The sequence below is a fragment of the Cyprinodon tularosa genome, unplaced genomic scaffold, assembly GCF_016077235.1.
Source record: "Cyprinodon tularosa strain WSP-4 unplaced genomic scaffold, ASM1607723v1 ctg288, whole genome shotgun sequence".
Taxonomy (NCBI): domain Eukaryota; kingdom Metazoa; phylum Chordata; class Actinopteri; order Cyprinodontiformes; family Cyprinodontidae; genus Cyprinodon; species Cyprinodon tularosa.
In genome coordinates, this window is record NW_024038994.1 from 691053 (window position 1) to 713430 (window position 22378).

Here is a 22378-nt window from a genome sequence, read left to right on the forward strand (position 1 = left end):
CCAAGGCTAACGTTAGCCCGTCTGCAGCAGCCAAGGCTAATGTTAGCCCGTCTTCAGCGGCCAGGGCTAACATTAGCCCGTCTGCAGCAACCAGGGCTAACATTAGACCATCTGCAGCAGCCAGGGCTAATGTTAGCCTGTCTGCAGCAGCCAAGGCTAATATTAGCCTGTCTGCAGCAGCCAAGGCTAATGTTAACCTGTCTGCAGCAGCCAAGGCTAATGTTAACCTGTCTGCAGCAGCCAAGGCTAACGTTAGCCCGTCTGCAGCAGCCAAGGCTAACATCAGCCCGTCTGCAGCAGACAGGCTAATGTTAGCCCCGGCTGCTGCAGACAGGCTAACATTAGCCTTGGCTGCAGCAACCAGGGCTAACTTTAACCCATCGGCAGCAGCCAGGGCTAACTTTAGCCCATCTGCAGCAGCCAGGGCTAACTTTAGCCCCTCTGCAGTAACCAGGGCTAACTTTAGCCCGTCTGCAGCAGCCAGGGCTAACGTTAGCCCGTCTGCAGCAACCAGGGCTAACTTTAGCCCGTCTGCAGCAGCCAGGGCTAACTTTAGCCCGTCTGCAGCAGCCAGGGCTAACGTTAGCCCGTCTGCAGCAGCCAGGGCTAACGTTTGCCCTTCTGCAGCAGCCAGGGCTAACGTTAGCCCGTCTGCAGCAGCCAGGGCTAACTTTAGCCCGTCTGCAGCAGCCAGGGCTAACGTTAGCCCGTCTGCAGCAGCCAGGGCTAACGTTTGCCCTTCTGCAGCAGCCAGGGCTAACGTTAGCCCGTCTGCAGCAGCCCTCTCTCAGCATAGCCGTGTGTGAAGGATCGCTGGCTCTGATGGCTAATTTTTTGTTTTACTTGGAAAAATTTTCATTTGAGTTGTGTTCATCAGACTTTGTTCATTATAATTCCTCAACTAAATTGAAAAAGTAATATTTTATTATTATCTAAACACTATTAATAATAGGAGGTGAAATGCAGCTCCAGCCTAGCTTGAATGTGGTGATGTCATCAGTACGCTTTCGTTCCAGTTGATGCTCCCCTTCTGCCAGAGTCCAGACTTTCCTGTGTTCTTCTCAAGAACAGACTTGGCAAGAACACGAGTTCGTACTGTAGTTGCCCTTTTGTGAATTGAGAAACGGCCTCTCCCGGGGTTATATGTAGAGCTCCCCCTACAGGTTTGGTGGGAGACAGTTCAGTAGATTAGCAATTTATAACCCAGCGTGGCTTATATGTGCATTTCAAGTAAAAAAAAAAAATTGTTTGCATGCTTATACTGAGGTGCACCCTATAGTCCAGAAAATATGGTTTTTAAAATATTATTTACACCACACTGTAAAGCTATTGGAGAAAGTCTTCTTTTCAACAAGCTGTATTTACATAAAGAACTCCCCAAAGAACCTGCAGTTTAATAAACCAAAGGTCTGTTTAAAAGCTTGTCCTGTTTTTCATGGTGGACTTAAATGGCAGATCTTTTTTTTCCTTACTATGCCTCCTGGAAGCTTTAGCCTTCATCCTGATGATATGACGGGCATTTTTATTATGCTTTCCATCAAAGTAATTAACAACGACGAGCACAAAGATGCGCCGTGCCTCTTAAGATGTCAGCACAAAACAAAGCGTCTCACTTTAGGAGGATCGCTGATCAAATACAAATTGGACTTCTTGAAATGCAAGGAAACGGACCAACTTTTATCGTGTTTTAAACTTTTGTGCTGTTGTACAGCGTTTCACAAAGTAAGCAGATGGTCCAGCTGCAGAATAACCCATTTCAGACCTCCTGCATGGTAAATCGATTCCCTGGGCAGCTACAGAGCTTTGCAGTAGAGAGAGCAGGAGAGTCTCCAAGATAAAACGGCTTTCTTGGGACTCTTTCAAATTTATTGAACATGTCAGAGTTTATGTTAAGAGAGGAGGAGGAAGACAGTGAGTAAATAAGAATTAGTATGTTTACTATTACTTGGAAATATGCTTGCATATATTTTCTAACAGCAGTTTTATTAATTTAACACTTCTTCATACTGCTGTCAGTTTAAAGCACTGTTAGATTTTTGTAACATAAAATTCTTTTAGTCATGTTTGTTGGTCAGCTGCTGAACAAAATTTTTTATTCTAAATGAGACATTTTTTCTTAAAATAAGTGAATTTTTTCTTGAATTGATGAGGTTAGTGAGACACTTTGCCGATGGAAAAAGACAATTTACATTTAAAATAAGAAAAAACACTTTCTTTGTTTTATTTTAAGTGCATATTATCTAATTATCATATTTTAAGAGTAAAAATTCTCATTCCATTGGAAAATCATCTTATTTACTTGCATAAATTAAGGGTAAATGCACTTAATTTAAGACATTTTTGCCCATTTCTAGATTGTTTTTCCAGTGCACTGCAAAAACAATCTAGAAATGAGTAAAAATGTCTTAAATTAAGTTTATTTAACCTTATTTTGAGTAGGCAAATGAGACAGTTTGCCAATGGAATGAGTATTTTTACTCTTAAAATAAGATAATTGGATAATATGCACTTGAAATAAGACAATGCAATTGTGTTTTCCTATTTCAAATGTAAACTGTCTCGTTCCATTGGCAAAATGTCTCTTTTTCTTCCTCGATCCAAGAACAAATGCACTTATTTTAAGAAAAAATTACTTATCTAGATTTTGATATTTTTCCAGTGTGCTGTAGTATCAGACTCTGAAGACTGCAAAAACAATCTAGAAATAAGTAAAAATGTCTTAAATTAAATGTATTTACCTTTAATTTAAGTTGGTAAATAAATTGTTTTGCCAATGGAATGATTATATTTCCTCCTAAAATAAGAAATTTAGATAACATGCACCTGAAATAAGACGATACAATGTTTTTTTCTTATTTTATATATAAGTTGTCTCACTTACCTCCTCAATTGAAGAAAAAATACTTCTTCAATTACTTCTAAATTGCCTTCTAAATTGCCTTCTAAATTAAGGCAATTTATTTGGTCAAAATTGAGTCTGCATGGCAGGTTTTACCATCTGCTGTTAAGCTGATGTGCAATTATTTATATACCCTTTAACATAGTATAAACAATCCATTGCTCATTTACAGTGATGGATTAGTGGCGCATCTTTTCAACCTATTTCGCTTTGATTGAATGCACCCATCAGGCAACAATTCTCCACCTTGACAGGCAAAAACTGTGATCTTTCATGGCGATCAAAAACTTTCAACCGTTACCTCTCTCTGTCCCCATAAATGACCGCTGAAGCATCTGTAAATCACAGCCCGGCATAATAACTTCCTTCATAGGGACCTCTGGACTTGGCTTTGCTGAAGCATCAACATGCAAACGAGCAGCGGGGCATACTTACAGAGGATAGGTTTATGATTCCCAATATGAACACATGAGATGTGAAGAAGAAATGTAATATTATTAAAAGGTCATATTTTGTGGATGCTATCATCCCTGGCTTCAGATTTAACACTGAAGTCACCAAATTAGTTGCAAAGATAAGGGAGGACAACACCAGACAAGAATACAAGCAATCAAACAGTGGTTCTAAGGAAAGCAGAGAAAACAAAGATGAATACTATAATTACCTCCCAAAGTATGTGTTGCAACCATCCATCACAGCTTATCGCCCGTCTTCTGTAGCTGATGGAGTTTTTGTACAAGTTTCTCTCAATAATAAGGGATTATCACAAACATTTAAGGTGCCCTCGCTTTGTGTAAAAGAAAGCTTGCTAATGTTGTTCCGTTTGATCTATTGTTACGGCACCTTGTGCAGAAATATCACAGAAACGTGGGAGTTTTTATATCCAGACAATGACCAAAAACAACTAAATAAAGCAGCATTTTTCTACCCTGTAATAACGGCATCCAGAAACTTAAAGGAGAAATTTTATTTTATGTTAAACGTTAAAGCGGTCTTTTCTTTCATGCTGCAAGATGAAATGATGAAATGCTTTTAACAAGCTGCACTTCAAAGACAAAAGATGCTCAGCTCTGGCATTGTGACACGAACTGGTTTAACTTTTCTAATTTAAAGGGGGATTTCAATGAGATTAAACGCTAAATTTATTGATTTTCCTTTACTGGCATGTTCCTCTTCCTCTACTTTTTAAAAATATTGTGTGCCGCCTTTGGGTTGACCTTAAATATGACATTATTAAAAGAAAACCCTCTGATATAGAGGAATTACAACAATACTGCAAAAATAAAGCTCAGATTACACCTTTTTTTTTTATCTAAAACAAGGAAATTTGACAGAAAAAGCTAAAAAATGAGAGCTTTAAGGGGGGAAAGGCTTTTTATAGTACAGATAAGATGTTAAAGTACTATAAGTTAGGTGGAGATTAACAGTCATTCAGGTCATAGTCATTCCAAAAAGTCAAAATTAAAGAAACAAACCACTGGATTTTATTTTCTAAGTTTGAAGATATATATATCCGTTTCCAGATGGATTTGCTCCGCATATCCATCTGGAAACCTTCCGTTGAAGTAATTTTGGGAAGGGGCGAAAATACTGGTTAGCTGATTGGCCTATGTTGGTGATAGACGGGCCAAATAAACCAATCAGATCAATGAAGCATATGACGTACTAACAGAGCGACGACGAAGAGGAGCCAATTGATAGATCAAACTCTTGCTGAAACCAGTCGGGAGAAGAGCAAAAACATCTTTTCCTCTGAGAAAAGCCTCCAGAGCAGTGTTTTGCTCTTCTTTCAGTGAAGAAATACTCTGTAATTCCGATAAAACTTGCTCGATAGCCACGCTAACGCTAGTTTCATCGGCTGAAGCCGCCATGTTCTTTAGCCTGAACTGTCGCGCTTCTCGTTGCGTCACACCTCAACCCGCCTCAAAGCCAACGCTGACTGGACGTTCGTTTGGTGAACGGCTCCAAATTTTCTTTAACGGAGAGTCTCCAGACTGATCTGCGAGTGAAACCTTGAAAGCTCGCGAGATCAGGATGGTCTCACGGGGCTAGAGTCCAGGTGTCATTTACAAAAATACATAAACCACTACGAACTGGACCCTATCGACAAGGAGAAGCAGCGATTCTAGACTGTTCACAAAGTCCATCCATCCATCCATCCATCCATCCATCCATCCATCCATCCATCCATCCATCCATCCATCCATCCATCCATCCATCCATCCATCCATCCCTCCATCCATCCATCCATCCATCCATCCATCCATCCATCCAGCCTTCCATCCATCCATTCACTCAAAAAAAAGTACAACCAGTACAACCAGGCGCAGTGGAAGCTAATGTTAGTTGCTTGTATGTGGATCTTCTTCTTCTGGCCTTGATAAATATCTCAGACTACTGTTATTTTGAGAAAAGCAGATGACACAGTAAATCTGGAGCTTCAATCTGGCTAAACGGCAGATTAGAGCAAATAATGTCCAAGTTGGTTTATCCATCTCCCCCTTCTAATCTATGTGCAATTCAATTTAATCTGACATTTTGAATTGAGAAATCTTCCTGGATGGGAAGCGAAAAGTCCAAGTCTTCAAACTTGGAAAATAATTTTTTTGGAGTATAATAAGTTGGTCTAAGTCTGAGGGAAGTTAGCGTTTTCCTGGTTCTGCTGAGGCGTAAACCTCTAAACAGCATCTAAAGGATAAAGAAGTTTACCTTCAGCACGGTGGATCCCATCTCCAGGCCCACCAGAATCGTCCTGTCCACCAGCTCCGCGACCTTTGGGTCCACCACCTTCAGGGAGTCCTGGACGAGGTCTGTGATGTCCACCTGCCAGTCTGGTCCCAGCATGGTGATCACCTGATCTGTGCCCTCTGTGGAAGTGGTGTGGAACTGGGTCAGCACTTTGACCATGGCTCGCTGGTACTGGAGGGCACAGCCGCGATTCATTCGCCTGTCGTCCTCGTCGTCATCTGCATCGCTGTCCCTGGTGCTCCTACGACAGAAAAAAAAAGGGAAACACAACAAGATTTTAATACAAAATAGAAATCTGGTAACTGATGAAATCCCATAAGAGTTTGCTGGTGAAGATTCTCCGTCATCCAGGTCATAGTCATACCGAAAAAGTAAAAAAAAACAATCACTGGACTTTGTTTCTAAGTTTGAAGACGTTTCGCTTCTCATCCAGGAAGCTTTTTCAATTTAAAATGTCAGGAATAGCGTTGAGTTCCAGGATTTATACGGCAGCCCAACAAAGTCTTGTTTTTGTTTAGAAAACATGCAAATTGAAACGGACGAACGGGTCCACCCCTTTGGAATGGGCTGTCATTGGGCTCTTTGTTAGCAATACACGACACCTGTCTATGTCTCTGAAAGAGGAGTCGTTAGAGGGAATAGTTGACTTTTTGGGTCCACTCTATAAAGCCTTGAACTCAATGGTATTTAGGGGTGTCAACAATAATCGATTCAGCGATGCATTGCAATAAGGGGCATGCACGATTCAGCATCAATGCGGCAACGTGCCATAATTGATTATATCACTGTTTATTTTCTTGCCTCAAATGGACAAGTTGTGAAGTTTCAATTACTTCCGGGGGCATACCAACAACAATCAAGATGGCTGAGGCGGAGGGAGATGACCGCGATAGACGGGTAGGCCTAATTAAAAACGCACCAAAAGCTTGGAAAGCGGATATCTGGGCAAATTTAGGATTTTACGAAATCAATGGGATTTTGGTGCATCGCAATGCATCGTAGAATCGAATCGTTACCCGGTGAATCGTAATCGAACCGAATCGTGAGGGCAGTGCCAATTCACACCCCTAATGCTATTTCTGACATTTTTAATTGAAAAAGCTTCCTGGATGGGAAGAGAAACGTCTTCAAACTTAGAAACAAGTTTTTGGAATCCCATTAGAGTGCAAAGATTTTGAAGGTATCTGTGTTTCAGAAATTATCCATCTTTAAAACTGCATTTAGTAAAAAAAGAGCTGATAAATAGAAAATCCTAATTCCTGTATTATTTGGTTCAAAACCAGAAATGCCCTGCAGTGCAAACTCATTCCTAACAATGTGTCTATTTCATAAGATAGGCCTTTTTTCCCTAAGGGAATCCAATTACTGTATAATCTGACATCATAATACCTTCAAGAATCCTGGCACCTTTTGGAACAAATCAATCACACTGTCTGCTTTACTGGAGATGAAGTCTAAGTCCTCCAAGGTAGGAAAAAAGAAATAATAAAAAAAAGAAAAGAGAAATCCCCTCAGAGCAGGATTCTGGATGGATGCCTGTTTTTAATCACAGGAGCCTGGGGCAGTGAGGTCAGGCATGCCAGGTGCATCCCCCCCACTAAGAACAATCTGCTCAACATCAAGATGTATGAGTTAGCCGACATCCCTCAACATGCTGCACAATCTGCCAGGTTAAACAGCACAGCTTCAAAAGGCTCCCTTACAAACAAAGCAACTGTTAACACTTCAATGGATGTTTGAACTGAACACTTTAAATCAATGTTAATAATTTGCCTCTTTGCACCTCATCAATTTATCTATTACTTTAGGAAATTGTCAATAAATTCATACGAGCAAGATGTCCGATGCTAAGGAATAAGAGTTTCCAAAAAGGCACACATCCCTACAACAGAAAAACATCCTCTATCTTTTCAATATTTTCAATGATTTTCCCTCCAAACAACCAGACTCTATAAAAAAGAACCTTCATGAAGCCACGAGAATTGGAATATATTAAAGATTATTATATATACGACTTAGATATAATATAGCACCTCAATTCAGTTTATTTCTATAGCGCCAATTCACATCATGTCATCTCAGGTCACTTTCTAGTTCACCAGATCATCAAGTTAGATTGATTCAAAGTTTTCTATCTAAGGAAAACCAGCTGATTGCATCGACTCATTGACTCTTCAGCAATCCCTCACACTAAGCATGCTTGTAGCGACAGTGGAGAGGAAAAACTCCCTTTGAACAGGAAGAAACCTCCAGCAGAACCAGGCTCAGTGTGAGCGGCCATCTGCTGAGGCCCACTGGGGTTCAAGGAGACAGAAGCAGACATAGAAAAAGAAGCATAGATACAAAAGGCAACTGTAAAAGGCGGCGCCGTCCAGGAAACACACAGCCAGGCAGACGAGCTCCGAGCCAGCTCCCATGTCAGAGGATGAAGAGCATTAAAGTAGAAAAAAAAAGTTACATTTACATCATAAAGTAGAGTCTGAAAATGTAACCGATAACAGAACTAATTATTGTCCATTGTTCTAGTTGTGCCTGGAGTTAAAATCCTGCCTTACAGGATGTCAGTCAGCTTTGGGTCCTCCCTTATATTCTAAACTAAGTTAAAAATGTTGACTATTTTGTAGACTTTTAGCTTTTAACATGGTGTAATAAAGGATGCTTTCCTTTTTTTGACAGTATTTATTGTCATTTATACTGTCACAAGTACAGAGCAACGAAATTCACTCTCTGCATTTAACCCATCCCCTTGGGGAGCAGTGTGGGGTTAAGGGTCTTGCTCAGGGACCCAGAGTGGCAGTCTGTGGGAGTGGGGCTTTAACTCAGAACCTCAGGATTCCAAGCTCTATGCCGTAAGCACTAGACCACCACTCCCCTAACTATGCCACGCTTATATCACCTATTAGGTTAAAGGTTAATTTGTTCAAAGGTATTATAAATAGCAGTTGCACTTAAGCTACTGGGCCGCCCAGTAACCCTAATATTAAAGTACAAAGTAACACTGCAGTTATAGCAATTATAGCTAAATTAAATAGTTAAAAGACTCCAAAACATTTCTTACATTGCTAGGAATCCAGTTTGTGTGGTCTGTTTTGTGTCTGTCTCTCCCTCCACCACCAGGTGGCACCCTGTCATTGTTGATCCTCCCTGCACACCTGCGGCTCTTTGGATCATTATCTGGAGGAGTACTTAAGCAGTGGACTGTCACTACCTCGACGCCAGAGTGTTTGCCAGTTTTGGGTAGCCTAGCCATGCTAAGATTAACTGAGTCTAACCTGAGTCTTTGTTTCTCTGAGTCTAACCTTGTTTTTGTCTTTGCCTTTGGCAGGAAGTCCTCCTGCGTCCTGGAAGTTTGGTCTTCTTCCCCTGGAAGGATTGTTTACTGAGTTCACACTGAGAAGGGGAGAAGCCTCCACATGTGCCGTTCAAGTCCCTCATGGTCCAAAAAATGTCTACCTGTCCACTCTTCAACATGTTCCCTCTTCTCTGGATCAACCCACACAGACTGGATGCAAAGTGAGAGTAGAACCCCCTCAAACGTGAGTCCCTCACTAGCGTTTTCCTTACGGCATGCAAGATTCCCACGGTCCCTAAACAAACTGTTTTGATATCCCCTCTAGACTTCCTAGTTCCTGTTCACCAGCTCCCCGAGTCCCAGATCATACCCCCCTTCTACCCTTACCTCAATAAACTTGTTAAACCTTTGCCTTGCTCTCTGAGTGGTTCTCTGCATTTTGGGTCAGACCTCTAAAACACATTAGGACATACATGTGTTTATTATATAATTTTGTGATTAAAAATTAAAAGTACATAAGATTAAGATTAAGGTTTGACTTTGGAAAACTGTATAAGTGGAAAAAAGGAGGATCAAGACTTTATTACCTAAATATTTTGAGAAAAATAAATAAATATCACATTGAAATGTGTAGTTCTAAAATAAACTGTATAGAGGGTGGAATGGTGATAAGAAAAGGCAGTCTAAGAAAGAAGACTCCTAAATAATAGACTAAGAGTTATTCTAAAGTTTACCAACTTGGTTCAGGTCACTGAAGGTTTACCTTTCAGACTCTGCACCTGAAAACAAGGTGGATTTTTTTTTTCCTCTGGAAGAAAATTGGGCCCGGCTTGTTTGAGTCTTTTTGATACAAAAAAAAACACATCTGCAGCTTCCCGTGCACATTTGGGGTTGCTCAAACCCATTACCCCTTTCCTTTTTCCTTTTTTTAGAGCATCCCTTGGGCCGGATAAAACAGGGCCCAAAGAGCAAAATTTTCTACACGGCAGCGAAGGCCCCCTGCAAGGGCCCGGGGGAAACCCCGCTAAAACCTCCGAAAAGGAAAATTTTAGAGTGACTATTTTTTTGAGGGTTTAAAGGGAAAGTTGGAGGACGGGGAAGCCCAAAAGACAGGATGAGTAAAGAGAGATAGGAGTGAACATTGGGATGAGTGAAAAGACAGTAACTGTTTAATATTACAGGGCGATCCTATGAAAGATGGGGGTTTAAAAGGGGGTTTTTAAAAGGGGCAAACAAAAAACTTTTTTTTAATTTTTTCTAAACCCTGTCAGTTTACCCCTTGCCCTTTTAAAATTTCCTTAAAATTCCCAAGTTTGTTATCTTTCGCTTTACAGTGAAATTTCAAAACCCTTTGGGCCAAAACTTTTTGACGTAGTTTTCCCCCAATCCCTTTAAACCCCAGAAGGTCCTTACATAGAGTTTCACAGTTCATCAAAACACTTTTCAATGTTTTGTAATGCTAATTAAAATTTTAAAAGGGGTGTAAAATTCTAAAAAATTTTAAAAAAGGTTTTCCTAATCTTAAAAGTAAAATACTTAAGTTAAAAAAACAGTTTTGTTTTTAGAGGGAAGGGAAACCTTGGTATATCTGTAGGGAACCCAAAAAATTTTTTCAAACCCCAAAATTTTTTAAAGGTTTGGGGGCCCCCAAAAAATTGGGGTTTTTAGGAATATATTAAAAAGTAGCATTTTTCCCCATGAACCCAAAAATGGTATTTTGAGGTTTTTAACTGCGCTTTAGATTTTGTTTTGGGCATCAAATTTTTCTCTAGGTGTTTTTTCAAAATTAAATATGTTTACCTTCTGGGAGGGAATCCAGGTGTCATTTACAAAAAACCAAAAAAACCGTGTCCATTTACCTTCCCTTTCCCTCCATCCCAACCCTCTCCATCCATATCCTCCTCCTTTCCCTCCATCCATTTTCCCCTCCCATCGTCCATCCATCCCTCACCATCCACTCATCATTTCCCTCCTTTCCCTCCTCACCATCCCTCATCATCCATTTCCCTCACCATTTCCCCCATCATCCATCCAACCATCCATCTCCATTTCCAATTTCCATCCATTTCCCTCCTCACCATCCTCCAAACATCCATTTCCCTCCATCACCCCCTCAAACATCCCTCCATCCATCCCCTCCCTCCCTCCATCACCATCCCCCAAACCAAACCATCCATCCATCACCATCCCTCATCATCCCTCCATCCCCCAAAAATTTCCATCCCCTTTCCCTCCCCTCACCAAAACCCTCATCATCCTTTCCCTCCATCACCCTCCCCATCATCCCCTTTCCCTCCATCACCATCCCCCAAACATCCCTCCATCCATCACCCTCCCCCATCATCCCTCCTCCATCCCCTCAATCCCTCCTTTTCCTCCATCCCTCCATCACCATTCCCTCATCATCCCTCCAAACCCAAACCCTCCATCACCAATTTCCCCATTTATCCAAACCTCCATCACCATCCCCCATCATCCATCCATCCATCCATCCCCTCCATCATCCTTTCATCCATCCTCCATCCATCCCCAAAACACCATCCCCCATAAACCCTCCAAACCATCCATCCCTCCATACCATCCCCCTTTATCCATCCATCCATCCATCCATCATCCTTCCCCTCCTTCCCTCCATCCCTCCATCCATCCCCCCTGTCCCCCTCCATTTCCCTCCATTTACCCCAAACCCTCCATCATCCCTTTTCCCTCCACCATATCCTTCCACCCCTCCATCCCCTCAACCCCCCCCATCCATTTATCCTTTTTTATCCGTCCATCCATATCCCATTTTCCCTCCCTTTCCCCCCTCTCCATCCAGCCATCCATCCCCCATTCCCTATCCTCCATAAAACCCCCTCATTCCACCATTCCCCTCCCCATACCATCCCTCACCCCAATCCCTCAAACATACCATCCATCCTATCCATCAAACCCTTTTCCCCCCATCACCCTCCCCCCATCCCATCCATCACCATTCCCCTCATCCCCCAAACCATCCCTTAACCATCAACCCCTTTCCTCACATTTAAAACCCACCATCCCCCTTTCCAACCCCCATCCTTCCCAACCCTTCCCCTCCATAAACCATCACATCCCTCATACCCCCATCCCTACCATTCCATCCAACCCTTCCCCCATCCCTCCCTTATCCAAACCATCCATCACCATCCCCATCATCCCCAAACCATCCATTCCCCTCTCCCCTCCCCCTCCATCCATCCTCCTAAACCATCCAATCCAACCTCCCCACCTTTACCAAACCCTTTATCATCCCTCCATCCAAACCTCACCATTTCCCCCATCATCCCATCCATCCCCCACACCCTCCCCCCTCCCCCCAACCCTCCCTCCCTCATTTTCCATCCCAACCATCCTTTCCCTTTACCATTTTTATACCCATCCTTCCCCCAACCCTCACCCTCCCTCCATCCCCCACCAATCATTTCCCTAACCCCCCATCCCTCCATCCCCCAAACCCCCCAAAAACCCTCACCAACCCTCAATCCATCCTCCATCCTCACCACCCTCATCATCCATCCATCCTCCTTTATTTTATCCATTCCATCCATTTCCCTCCCCACCCCAAACCCTCCCCCTCATCCATAACCATCCATCACCATCCCTCATCCCTCCATACCATTCCCCCTCACCATCCCTCATCATCCATCCACCCTCACCCTCCCCCCATCATCCATCCATCCCTCCATTTTCCATCCCATGTTTTTTCCAATCCCTCCCCTCCCCCTAAACACCCAAACCATCCCCTCCCCCTTCCCATACCTCCCCTCCCCAAACAACCATTTCCCTCCCTCCAAAACTCCTTCCAATCCATCCATCACCCTCCCTCATCCCTCCATCCAAACCCAACCACCATCCCCAAAACACCATCCCTCCCAAAATTTCCCTCCATCCATCCCTCCATCACCATCCCTTAAACCCCCTACCCTCACAATCCCAAAACCCCCTTTCCCCCTTCCATCCATCCATCCCCCATCCTTTTCCATCCAATCCATCCCAAAACCATCCATTCCGGTCCCTGGTCCGGTCATCCAATTTTCCTTCCATTTTTTCCTTTTCCAAAAACAAAAAACCTTCCAAAACCATTCCAAACCAAAACAAAAAAAATTTCCCTTTTTTCCAATTTTTTCCGTCCCATTTTAAACAAATAAACCCTAACCCTTCCATCCAAAACCAAATTCTTTCCCTTCTCATCCAAAACATCCCCCATTCCTTTTTCCTATCATCCAAAACCCTCCATCCATCAACCCAACCTCATCCCTCCTCCATCCCCACCATCCCTCATCATCCATCCATCCATCCATCCATCCATCCATCCATCCATTACCATCCATCCATCCATCACCATCCCTCATCATCCATCCATCCATCCATCACCATCCCTCATCATCCATCCATCCATCCATCCATCCATCACCATCCCTCATCATCCATCCATCCATCACCATCCCTCATCATCCATCCATCCATCCATCCATTACCATCCATCCATCCATCACCATCCCTCATCATCCATCCATCCATCACCATCCCTCATCATCCATCCATCCATCCATCACCATCCCTCATCATCCATCCATCCATCACCATCCCTCATCATCCATCCATCCATCCATCCATCAATCCATCCATTACCATCCATCCATCCATCACCATCCCTCATCATCCATCCATCCATCCATCCATCCATCCATCACCATCCCTCATCATCCATCCATCATCCATCCATCCATCACCATCCATCCATCCATCCATCACCATCCCTCATCATCCATCCATCCATCCATCCATCCATCCATCCATCCATCCATCCATCCATCACCATCCCTCATCATCCATCCATCCATCATCCATCCATCCATCCATCCATCCATCCATCCATCCATCCATCCATCCATCCATCCATCCATCCATCCATCCATCCATCCATCCATCCATCCATCCATCCATCCATCCATCCATCCATCCAGGTGCAGTAGAAGCTAATTGTAGTTGCTTCTATCTGGATCTTCTTCTTCTGGCCTTAATAAATATCTCAAACTACTGTTATTTTAAGAAAAGCATATGGCACAGTAAATCTGGAGCTTCAAACTGGCTAAATGGCAGAGAAGAGCAAAGAATGTCCAAGTTTGTTTATCCATCTCCTCCTTCTATTCTATGTACCAGCATGTGTGAATTTGACAGAAAGGTACTTGAACCCCTCAACAGTTGCGAGGCATGGCCTAAACTACAGAGGTGCTTCAGCACATCCTAGCTGCTTAGCAATCATCTATAAACCCCTGAACATCATGGCCTTCAGATGCAGACAGAAATGCATCATGGCAAACAAGCCAAAATGAGACCCAGGGATTCCCAAACTCCTCACCATGTGAGTGTCTCCATAAAGTAGGGGAAAAGCTGCTTTTCCATGGTTTTCAGCTCATGCTAATGACTAAGCTTGACTTGTTCACAATAATAGGACTTTTGCTGTGTGTATCATCAAATAGGGCAAGCCTTAACAAGTATAAAGATATGAGATTAAGGAACCATATGACTGATATAAATTGCGACAATCCTCCCTACTAATCCTGAAAATGTTGAAATGCCAAGATGCCAAGTCCCCGATTGGCACTGGAAAAATCTTCAAAAAAACCTCTTTGCCATTTTTCATTTCTTATCTGAGCCCCCTGGGCAAAACCAGCAGAACCAGGAAGCATTCAGGGATGTACAGGAGGTATTTGAGATACTTTATTTTTGCACTTGATTACCGCATGCTCGTTATTTAAAGTGCACAGAGCTCCAACGTCTTCCTGCCTCCTTTCTGTTATCTGGGATTTTACGGGTAGTTGCTTGTTTTGGTCCAATTAGATGCCTTGCCTAAGGTAGGAACTAGCAATGCTTCCTTTCACAAAATTAAGCTTTCAAGTGCAAATACAGCTATAAGATTGTAACGCTTGTCATACGCATCTTTAACTATTTAAAAAAAAAGACCAAGATGGAAACCAGATTTGGCAGTGTTAAAAAAATAAATTACATGCAAAACAGGCTAATATGGTTAATATGGTTAAGGCTAATACGTATGTTCTTTTGGGTGGATTAAATGACGAGGATTTAGATTTTTAATATGACTTCTTAGATGGTACAAGTAACAACAATGCGTAGAAATGAGGAAAAAAGCCCAGTAGGAAGGTCTGTTCAAGTCAGAATTCCATTAAAGAATGCAGTCTTGGGTTAATGATTGAAATATTAAAAGGTTCACATGGAACGGCCAAAAGCAATACCCTGAAAATATTTATAACAAAAAGAATTGAGGCAAACATGGGTAGCTACCATCGTCACAGCCACAGAACACTAACAAGGACTAATTCAATTTCTACCCAACCTGAATACAAATAACATTTACAGAGCTGTCAGAGAAATGGGTCGGGGGGGATATAAAAGAGTGCTTCTAAAACATCATGCAAAAGAATGAATAAATATGTTGTGGGAGTTAGTGTGTAATGTTTTAAAACTATTTTTCATTGTCTCAAAAACTATCTGTGTAGATACATAATCATATCATAGCATCCTCTGCATTAATCGTTAACATTAGCTGTTCTGTAATCTGTAGTAAGATGATATATTTTATTGTTTGCTAATTAATATTGTATTCGATATTAACACATTTTACAGAAAAAAACAAATGCACCTGGATGCAAACATCCACAGGTACATTTTACACATTTAAACATAAACATAATTTTCCATTGGCCACAATCGTTGAGTGTAGTATAGTGTCATGATCTTGGCACTGATGACCTGCCTGATTACCAATTTCATTCACCTGCCTATCTCCGCCCAGTTCTCATTACTATTGATCTGATTCACCTGCTTCAGCCTCTATTTAACTAGCCTTCAACTGGTCATCAGCGCTTTATTATTCTAGCCTCTGGTGGGAGTTGTCTAACTTACCTGATTGTTTCCGATTACCTGATGCTGACCTGTTCTGCCTCTCAACCACTGAGCCTGCCTGTCCCCGTTCTGATCCATTTGCCTGACCTGTCCTCTGACTTCTACTGGAACTTGGAACTGATTCCCGACGTCGTCCTGGATTTTCCCCTCGGTACCTTTTCGGACCTCTGGTCTCCTGGCTCTGACTCCTATGAACCTCCTTGACACCAGCTTTGGCTGGATTGTCTGGATTATCCTCTGATTTGCCTGTCCTCCGACCTCCAGGACTTCCGCGCCTGGGACTCTCTGGGCAGTGGATGCCACATCTCATTGGCAGCCTTTCGGCTGGAACGGCCCTCATCCTCTGGGCTCGGACTGAACTATAAGACCAGGTTAGTGACTGACACATTCATTATCATCCTTCGCCAGATAGACGCGGTCACTAACCTGTGTTCTCCCCCTGCAGAGGTTCCTGCCTAAGACACTGTTCTCTGCAGTTCCATTTTTAATAAACATTTTGTTAAACCTAATTGTCTCTCTGCTTCGAAAACTGGGTCCTTTTGTTCTGGGCCAGACAGTATAGTATAGCATAGTTAGTTTAAAGAAGTTGTACTTTTTCTACCTAAAAAGCTGACTAAATGCACTGAGGACTGAGCCAAAGAAAGATTACCCTCCCTGCTGTATTAATGCAATTTACTGTAGAAAACTCCTCTGCAAAAGGTTTGTAAAATACATCACCTAGAAGAGGGCAAAGTGCATTGCAAGCTATTTGATCCAGTAGCAACATGTTAGCATCCTAATATCATCTACTGCAGTTTCACCTAAGTTATATGCTTATTTGTCCAGCAATGGGTTTTACAATAAATTCAGAACAGTAAAACTACATAACTCAAAGCACTTTATTTACCCAAATACTTGGATTCATGGAATTAAAAGGTCCTATGAAAACGCATAGGAAACCATTTTGTCATGTCTATACTTCTTTTTCTACGTCTGCTTCTGGCTCCTTGAACCCCAGTCATCCTCAGCAGATGGCCGCTCACACTGAGCCTGGTTCTGCTGGAGGTTTCTTCCTGTTAAAAGGGAGTTTTTCCTCTCCACTGTCGCTACAAGCATGCTTAGTGTGAGGGATTGCTGAAGAGTCAATGAGTCGATGCAATCAACTGGTTTTCCTTAGATAGAAAACTTTGAATCAATCTGACTGGATGATCTGGTGAACTGGAAAGTGACCTGAGATGACATGATGTGAATTGGCGTTATAGAAATAAACTGAACTAAATTGGATTATCGGAATGTATAATCTGCTTGATGAATATGACTTCACTATATGTCAAACAATAAAAATCTAAAACTTTTTAAGAAAACATTCCTTAAAGAGACAAACTGGTTTATTCTGCCAAATTCTGTATTTTTCTATTGTGTTTCACTTCAGCACAAATCTCTAAAGTGCTTTGAGGTTGTGTTTTATACATATGCAACTTTCTCACTGCATTCATGACAGCAGTAAACAGGGGACCCCATGTGAGCCAGTTTTTGGCTGCTATGATTGCCACACAGCCAAGCCAGAGGATTTCCTCTCACCACAGGTGAAGCATTTCACTCCTGCATGATGTTATTTGATTTTACTACCATCATGTAGCCTTTACTTTTCTGTGGATTTCTCTGCCACATAAAGAAACTCCACAGAAAAGCAGCCTGTCACTTTTGATGATGCCACATAGCGACTGTGAAGCGGTTGATGCCGAGTGGAATGGCCTTCCCACAGGAATCTCCATGTTTTCCGTGATATCCTGTCAGGGATATTGGACATGTCCTTTCATGTAACACACCGTCTTTTGTTTTTAAGGTGCCTGATGCAGCAGGTACCAACCTGTTACTATATTTAAAGATGAACAACATGATGTTTTTACACAGGAAATTGAGTGGGGGAAAAATAGATTAAAGTTGCAATGCAATAAGAGCTGTAGCTTTGCAAGACATGTCACTTAACTGGGAGCAGATTATTTCCTGCTTATGTTTGCATTTCTTGACTGACTGATTAAGCTTTGTTTTGTGAACAGCCCAGAACTCATTTCATGGCTAATGTGCTTCTTGCATGACTTCCCATTATTGCAAAAATCCTATTTAGCACAGTTAATATGCAGGTACTTGGGAGTTTTCTAAAATGAATAATATTGAAAATAAATGTCCACATACATTTGCCCGAATCAATGAATAATTCATTCCCACATTCCACCACCCCTCTAACCCCATGCTACCTTGAAGGAAAAGTCCGGTCATATTCAGAATTCAAACTTCTGAAAGAACTTTAAATATGAAATTATTACATACTGATAAATTAATAACTGTATTTAATTTATTTAATTATTTACTCAGGTCTTCTAGTTCCAGCCTACTCTGTTCACCCAGAACTAGACCCAAACATAGAGAAGCAACATCTATGCTCCACTGATCTAGAACAAACTCCCAGAAGACTGGAAAAGTGCTGAAAGCCTGAGTTCTTTTAAGTCAAAGATAAAACCCTTTTTTTTTAGAGCTTCCTCTGACTGTGAAAGTTAAACTAAGGTATTATTAGTTTAAGCTGTTTTGTTTGTTTTAGTACTTGCTTTTATCATGTTTCTACGGTGGCCCTGACGTGCAAACTGCAACTACAAATCTAAAAGCGCAACTACATTAGGGAAATCGCAATTACATAAAGCAAAGCGAAACTACATTAAGAAAAACAAAATCACATAAAGCAAAGCGCTACTACATTAAGGAAATCGCAACTACATAAAGCAAAGCGCAACTACATTAAGGAAATCGCAACTACATAAAGCAAAGTGCAACTACATTAAGGAAATCGCAACTACATAAAGCAAAGCGCAACTACATTAAGGAAATCACAACTACATAAAGCAAAGCGCAACTACATTAAGGAAATCGCAACTACATAAAGCAAAGTGCAACTACATTAAGGAAATCACAACTACATAAAGCAAAGCGCAACTACATTAAGGAAATCGCAACTACATAAAGCAGAGCGCAACTACATTAAGAAAAACAAAACTACATAAAGCAAAGCTTTAGCACTAGTTTGAACATATAAAACATTAGAATAGGGCAAAGGTGGAGGATTAAGGGTAGAAATGACAAATGTTACTTTTATGACAGATTGTCCCAGCAGTAAATTTGGACATGAACAGATGTGACAATGGCACAGTGCTTGAACCGACGGTTACAGGAAGGAACCAGCAATATGTCATCCCACACCATGTTGAGACCATATCAACCAATAATGTGACCCCGATCAAAGTTTTCCATCCCTGATCTTGTAACTACCATCTGCTGGCCCTTCTAGATACGTCATTTCCTCACAAAACAAACCACACTGTTCTGCATGAGCCCCTTTTCATTTCCAGTTTTGACCAGCATAACTTAATATATCAAGTGAGTGTGAGTACAAAGTAATGAACTATATCACTTTTGGTGAAGTAGCAACTATTCTCTCTGCTTTTTCTCATAGTAGCTTCATCTGGTCTGTTCCTGTATCGCTGTGACTCCATCCTGGAGAGAAATATCAGCTGTGCTGCTGCCATCAACACCTTTGTTTCTAGATGTTGGAGCTTGGCCTGTTTTCCAGTGTAGTCCTGTTTCTCTGACTGTGACTAACTGGATGTGCTCTCTTCATCCTCTGACATGGGAGCTGGCTCGGAGCTTGTCTGCCTGGCTGTGTGTTTCCTGGACGGGGCCGCCTTTTACAGCTGCTTTTTGCATCTATGCTTTATTTTCTATGTCTGCTTCTGTCTCCTTAAACCCCAGTGGGCCTCAGCAGATGGCCGCTCACACTGAGCCTGGTTCTGCTGGAGGTTTCTTCCTGTTAAAAAGGGAGTTTTTCCTCTCCACTGTTGCTACAAGCATGCTTAGTGTGAGGGATTGCTGAAGAGTCAATGAGTCGATGCAATCAGCTGGTTTTCCTTAGATAGAAAACTTTGAATCAATCTGACTGGATGATCTGGTGAACTGGAAAGTGACCTGAGATGACATGATGTGAATTGGAGCTATAGAGATAAACTGAATTGAATTGAACTATTTGAGCAGTTCCTTTGCCAACTACTTTAAATACTGGATCAGTATAACTAAGCTTCTGCTTTTATGCATATTGATAACACTGATTACATAAATGGGAAGCCTTGTGATCAGTTTTGCATGTGTATGTATTTAGCATCTCGGGGTACTTTGGTTTCCTCCTAATGATCAGAAACATCCATGTTGGTGACTAGAAACTGCCATTGGCTGAGTGTTGTCCTTATGTCTCACCCTCGTAAAAAAAAAAAAAAAACTGCTACAAAGGGACAGGAGTGAGAAAGACAGTTGCCTAATTTTACAAACTACTTCCTCCACTACTTCTGTTAGAGCTAAACAGAAGTAGTGGAGGACCTTTAGGCCAAGGTCCCTTTGGTCACCAGGCTGCATATTTTGCCCTCAAGGTCTTTTAATTTGCATGCATGGCTCATGCCTCTGCCACAAATTAAGCAGCACTCATAATCACTCACAGACACATCGACTGGCTGATCTTATTACAGACTTCTACATCCACTATGTAGCCATCAGAACCCTGACATGGCAAAAAAAGAATCCCTCTTAAGATAGTCCCTCTCTAAAGGATTATAGGTAGAATGAACACAGAACCTTATGGACAGTTTTTGGTCAAATAATATATATCATTATATATATATTTTTTAATTTAGATAAAGATCAAATATTACATAAAAAAAAAAATGCTGTTTTTGACTCAGTTCAGTCAGAGCCTCAGATTTATTTTAAAGAAAACTCATCCAGTCATCGATGTGAAGGATTTTTTTTTTTTGCAGGAAGAAGGCCCACATCTTCACCCTCTAACTTGCAATATATTGCATTTTTTACCCATTGTGTCTCCTCCAAATTCTCTCTGGAGTCTGGAATATTCTTAGCTGCTCCCTGCTGTGCAGCCACCAGCATTAAGTTTCCGGGGGTCCTTTAACCTGGACTAAAAATGTCCAGGATTAACCCCTTTAAACCCCCTACCTTTGTCAGAGTAATCAGAATTTCAAAGTATAAAGTATTTTTTTGGGATTTTAAGTATTTGACAATCCCACAGAATAAGATAACTTTAAAGTGCTGAAGTCAATTTACATTCAGCATACTTCATATTCCTGCAATGACATGGATAATTCCTTTAGGGAATGCCTCTTCATCTCGGCTTCTGCTATTTTGAGATTCCATTTGGGCCTTAAACGTGTCAGTTTTTGTCTTAAATGTGTCCGTGTGTCTAATAGACTTCTGTACACGTCAAAACACACATGTCCATATTTTGTGCAGAAATGGAACCTAATATTTGATGCTTTGTAAAGGGCCATAGCCTCGTGAGACCATCCTGATCTCGCGAGCTTTCAAGGTTTCACTCGCAGATCAGTCTGGAGACTCTCCGTTAAAGAAAATTTGGAGCCGTTCACCAAACGAACGTCCAATCAGCGTTGGCTTTGAGGCAGGTTGAGGTGTGACGCAACGAGAAGCGCGACAGTTCAGTCTAAAGAACATGGCGGCTTCAGCCGATGAAACTAGCGCTAACGTGGCTATCGAGCAAGTTTTATCGGAATTACAGAGTATTTCTTCACTGAAAGAAGAGCAAAACACTGCTCTGGAGGCTTTTCTCAGAGGAAAAGATGTTTTTGCTCTTCTCCCGACTGGTTTCGGCAAGAGTTTGATCTATCGATTGGCTCCTCTTCGTCGTCACTCTGTTAGTACGTCATATGCTTCGTTGATCTGATTGGTTTATTTGGCCCGTCTATCACCAACATAGGCCAATCAGCTAACCAGTATTTTCGCCCCTTCCCAAAATTACTTCTACGGAAGGTTTCCGTTTGCTCCGCATATCCATCTGGCAGAGTCAGGTTAAAAGGGCCATTCTTCTGTGGTTTTAGATGTATGTCGGGTCATTAAACTGTTTCAAGACTCATGACCTGATCTGTGGCCATATTTTGTGGCACAGGGGCAGCCCGTTTCTCTCTAGAATCTACTCTAGAGATTTAATTGTACCCTGCAGAAATTCAAGACACCCTTTGCCAGATGAAGGAAAGCAGCACAAGAACATAACAGACCCTCCTCCATGTTTCACGGTGGCGACAGTCTTCTTCTCTCAATATGTTTTTCATCTGTGAACATGGAGCTGATGTTGGCAAAAACAAACATTTCGGTCTCATCTGTTCACAGGAAATCCTCCCAGAAACTTTCTGGCTTTTTAACATGAAGTTAACTTCCTGTTCACTTCCTGTTTGGATTAACTGAGTGTGCAACTGAGTGTGCAGCTGTTCAGAGGATCTCCATCTGAAGTTAAGTTATTTTCTCTGTGATATCTCTGTATCTAAGTAACTCTAACTGACTACTTTAAAACATAGCACCTTCTGCTGCACTTTTCTACTGAGCACTTGTCAGTTTCACACGGTTTTATTTCTGATAGCAAGAAGTAGCTAGCCTAGGCTAGCGCTAGCTTA

At 41.8% G+C, this 22378-nt stretch overlaps 1 protein-coding gene across 1 annotated transcript in view; it reads right to left on the reverse strand.

The window, feature by feature from the left end:
- Positions 1-22378, reverse strand: part of tmem132e (transmembrane protein 132E) — a 254119-nt gene that overhangs the window by 35305 nt on the left and 196436 nt on the right. The window contains exon 7 of the mRNA XM_038290758.1: positions 5609-5888. Within this exon, the coding sequence (XP_038146686.1) occupies positions 5609-5888 (280 nt within the window). The remainder of the gene's footprint in view (positions 1-5608; positions 5889-22378) is intronic.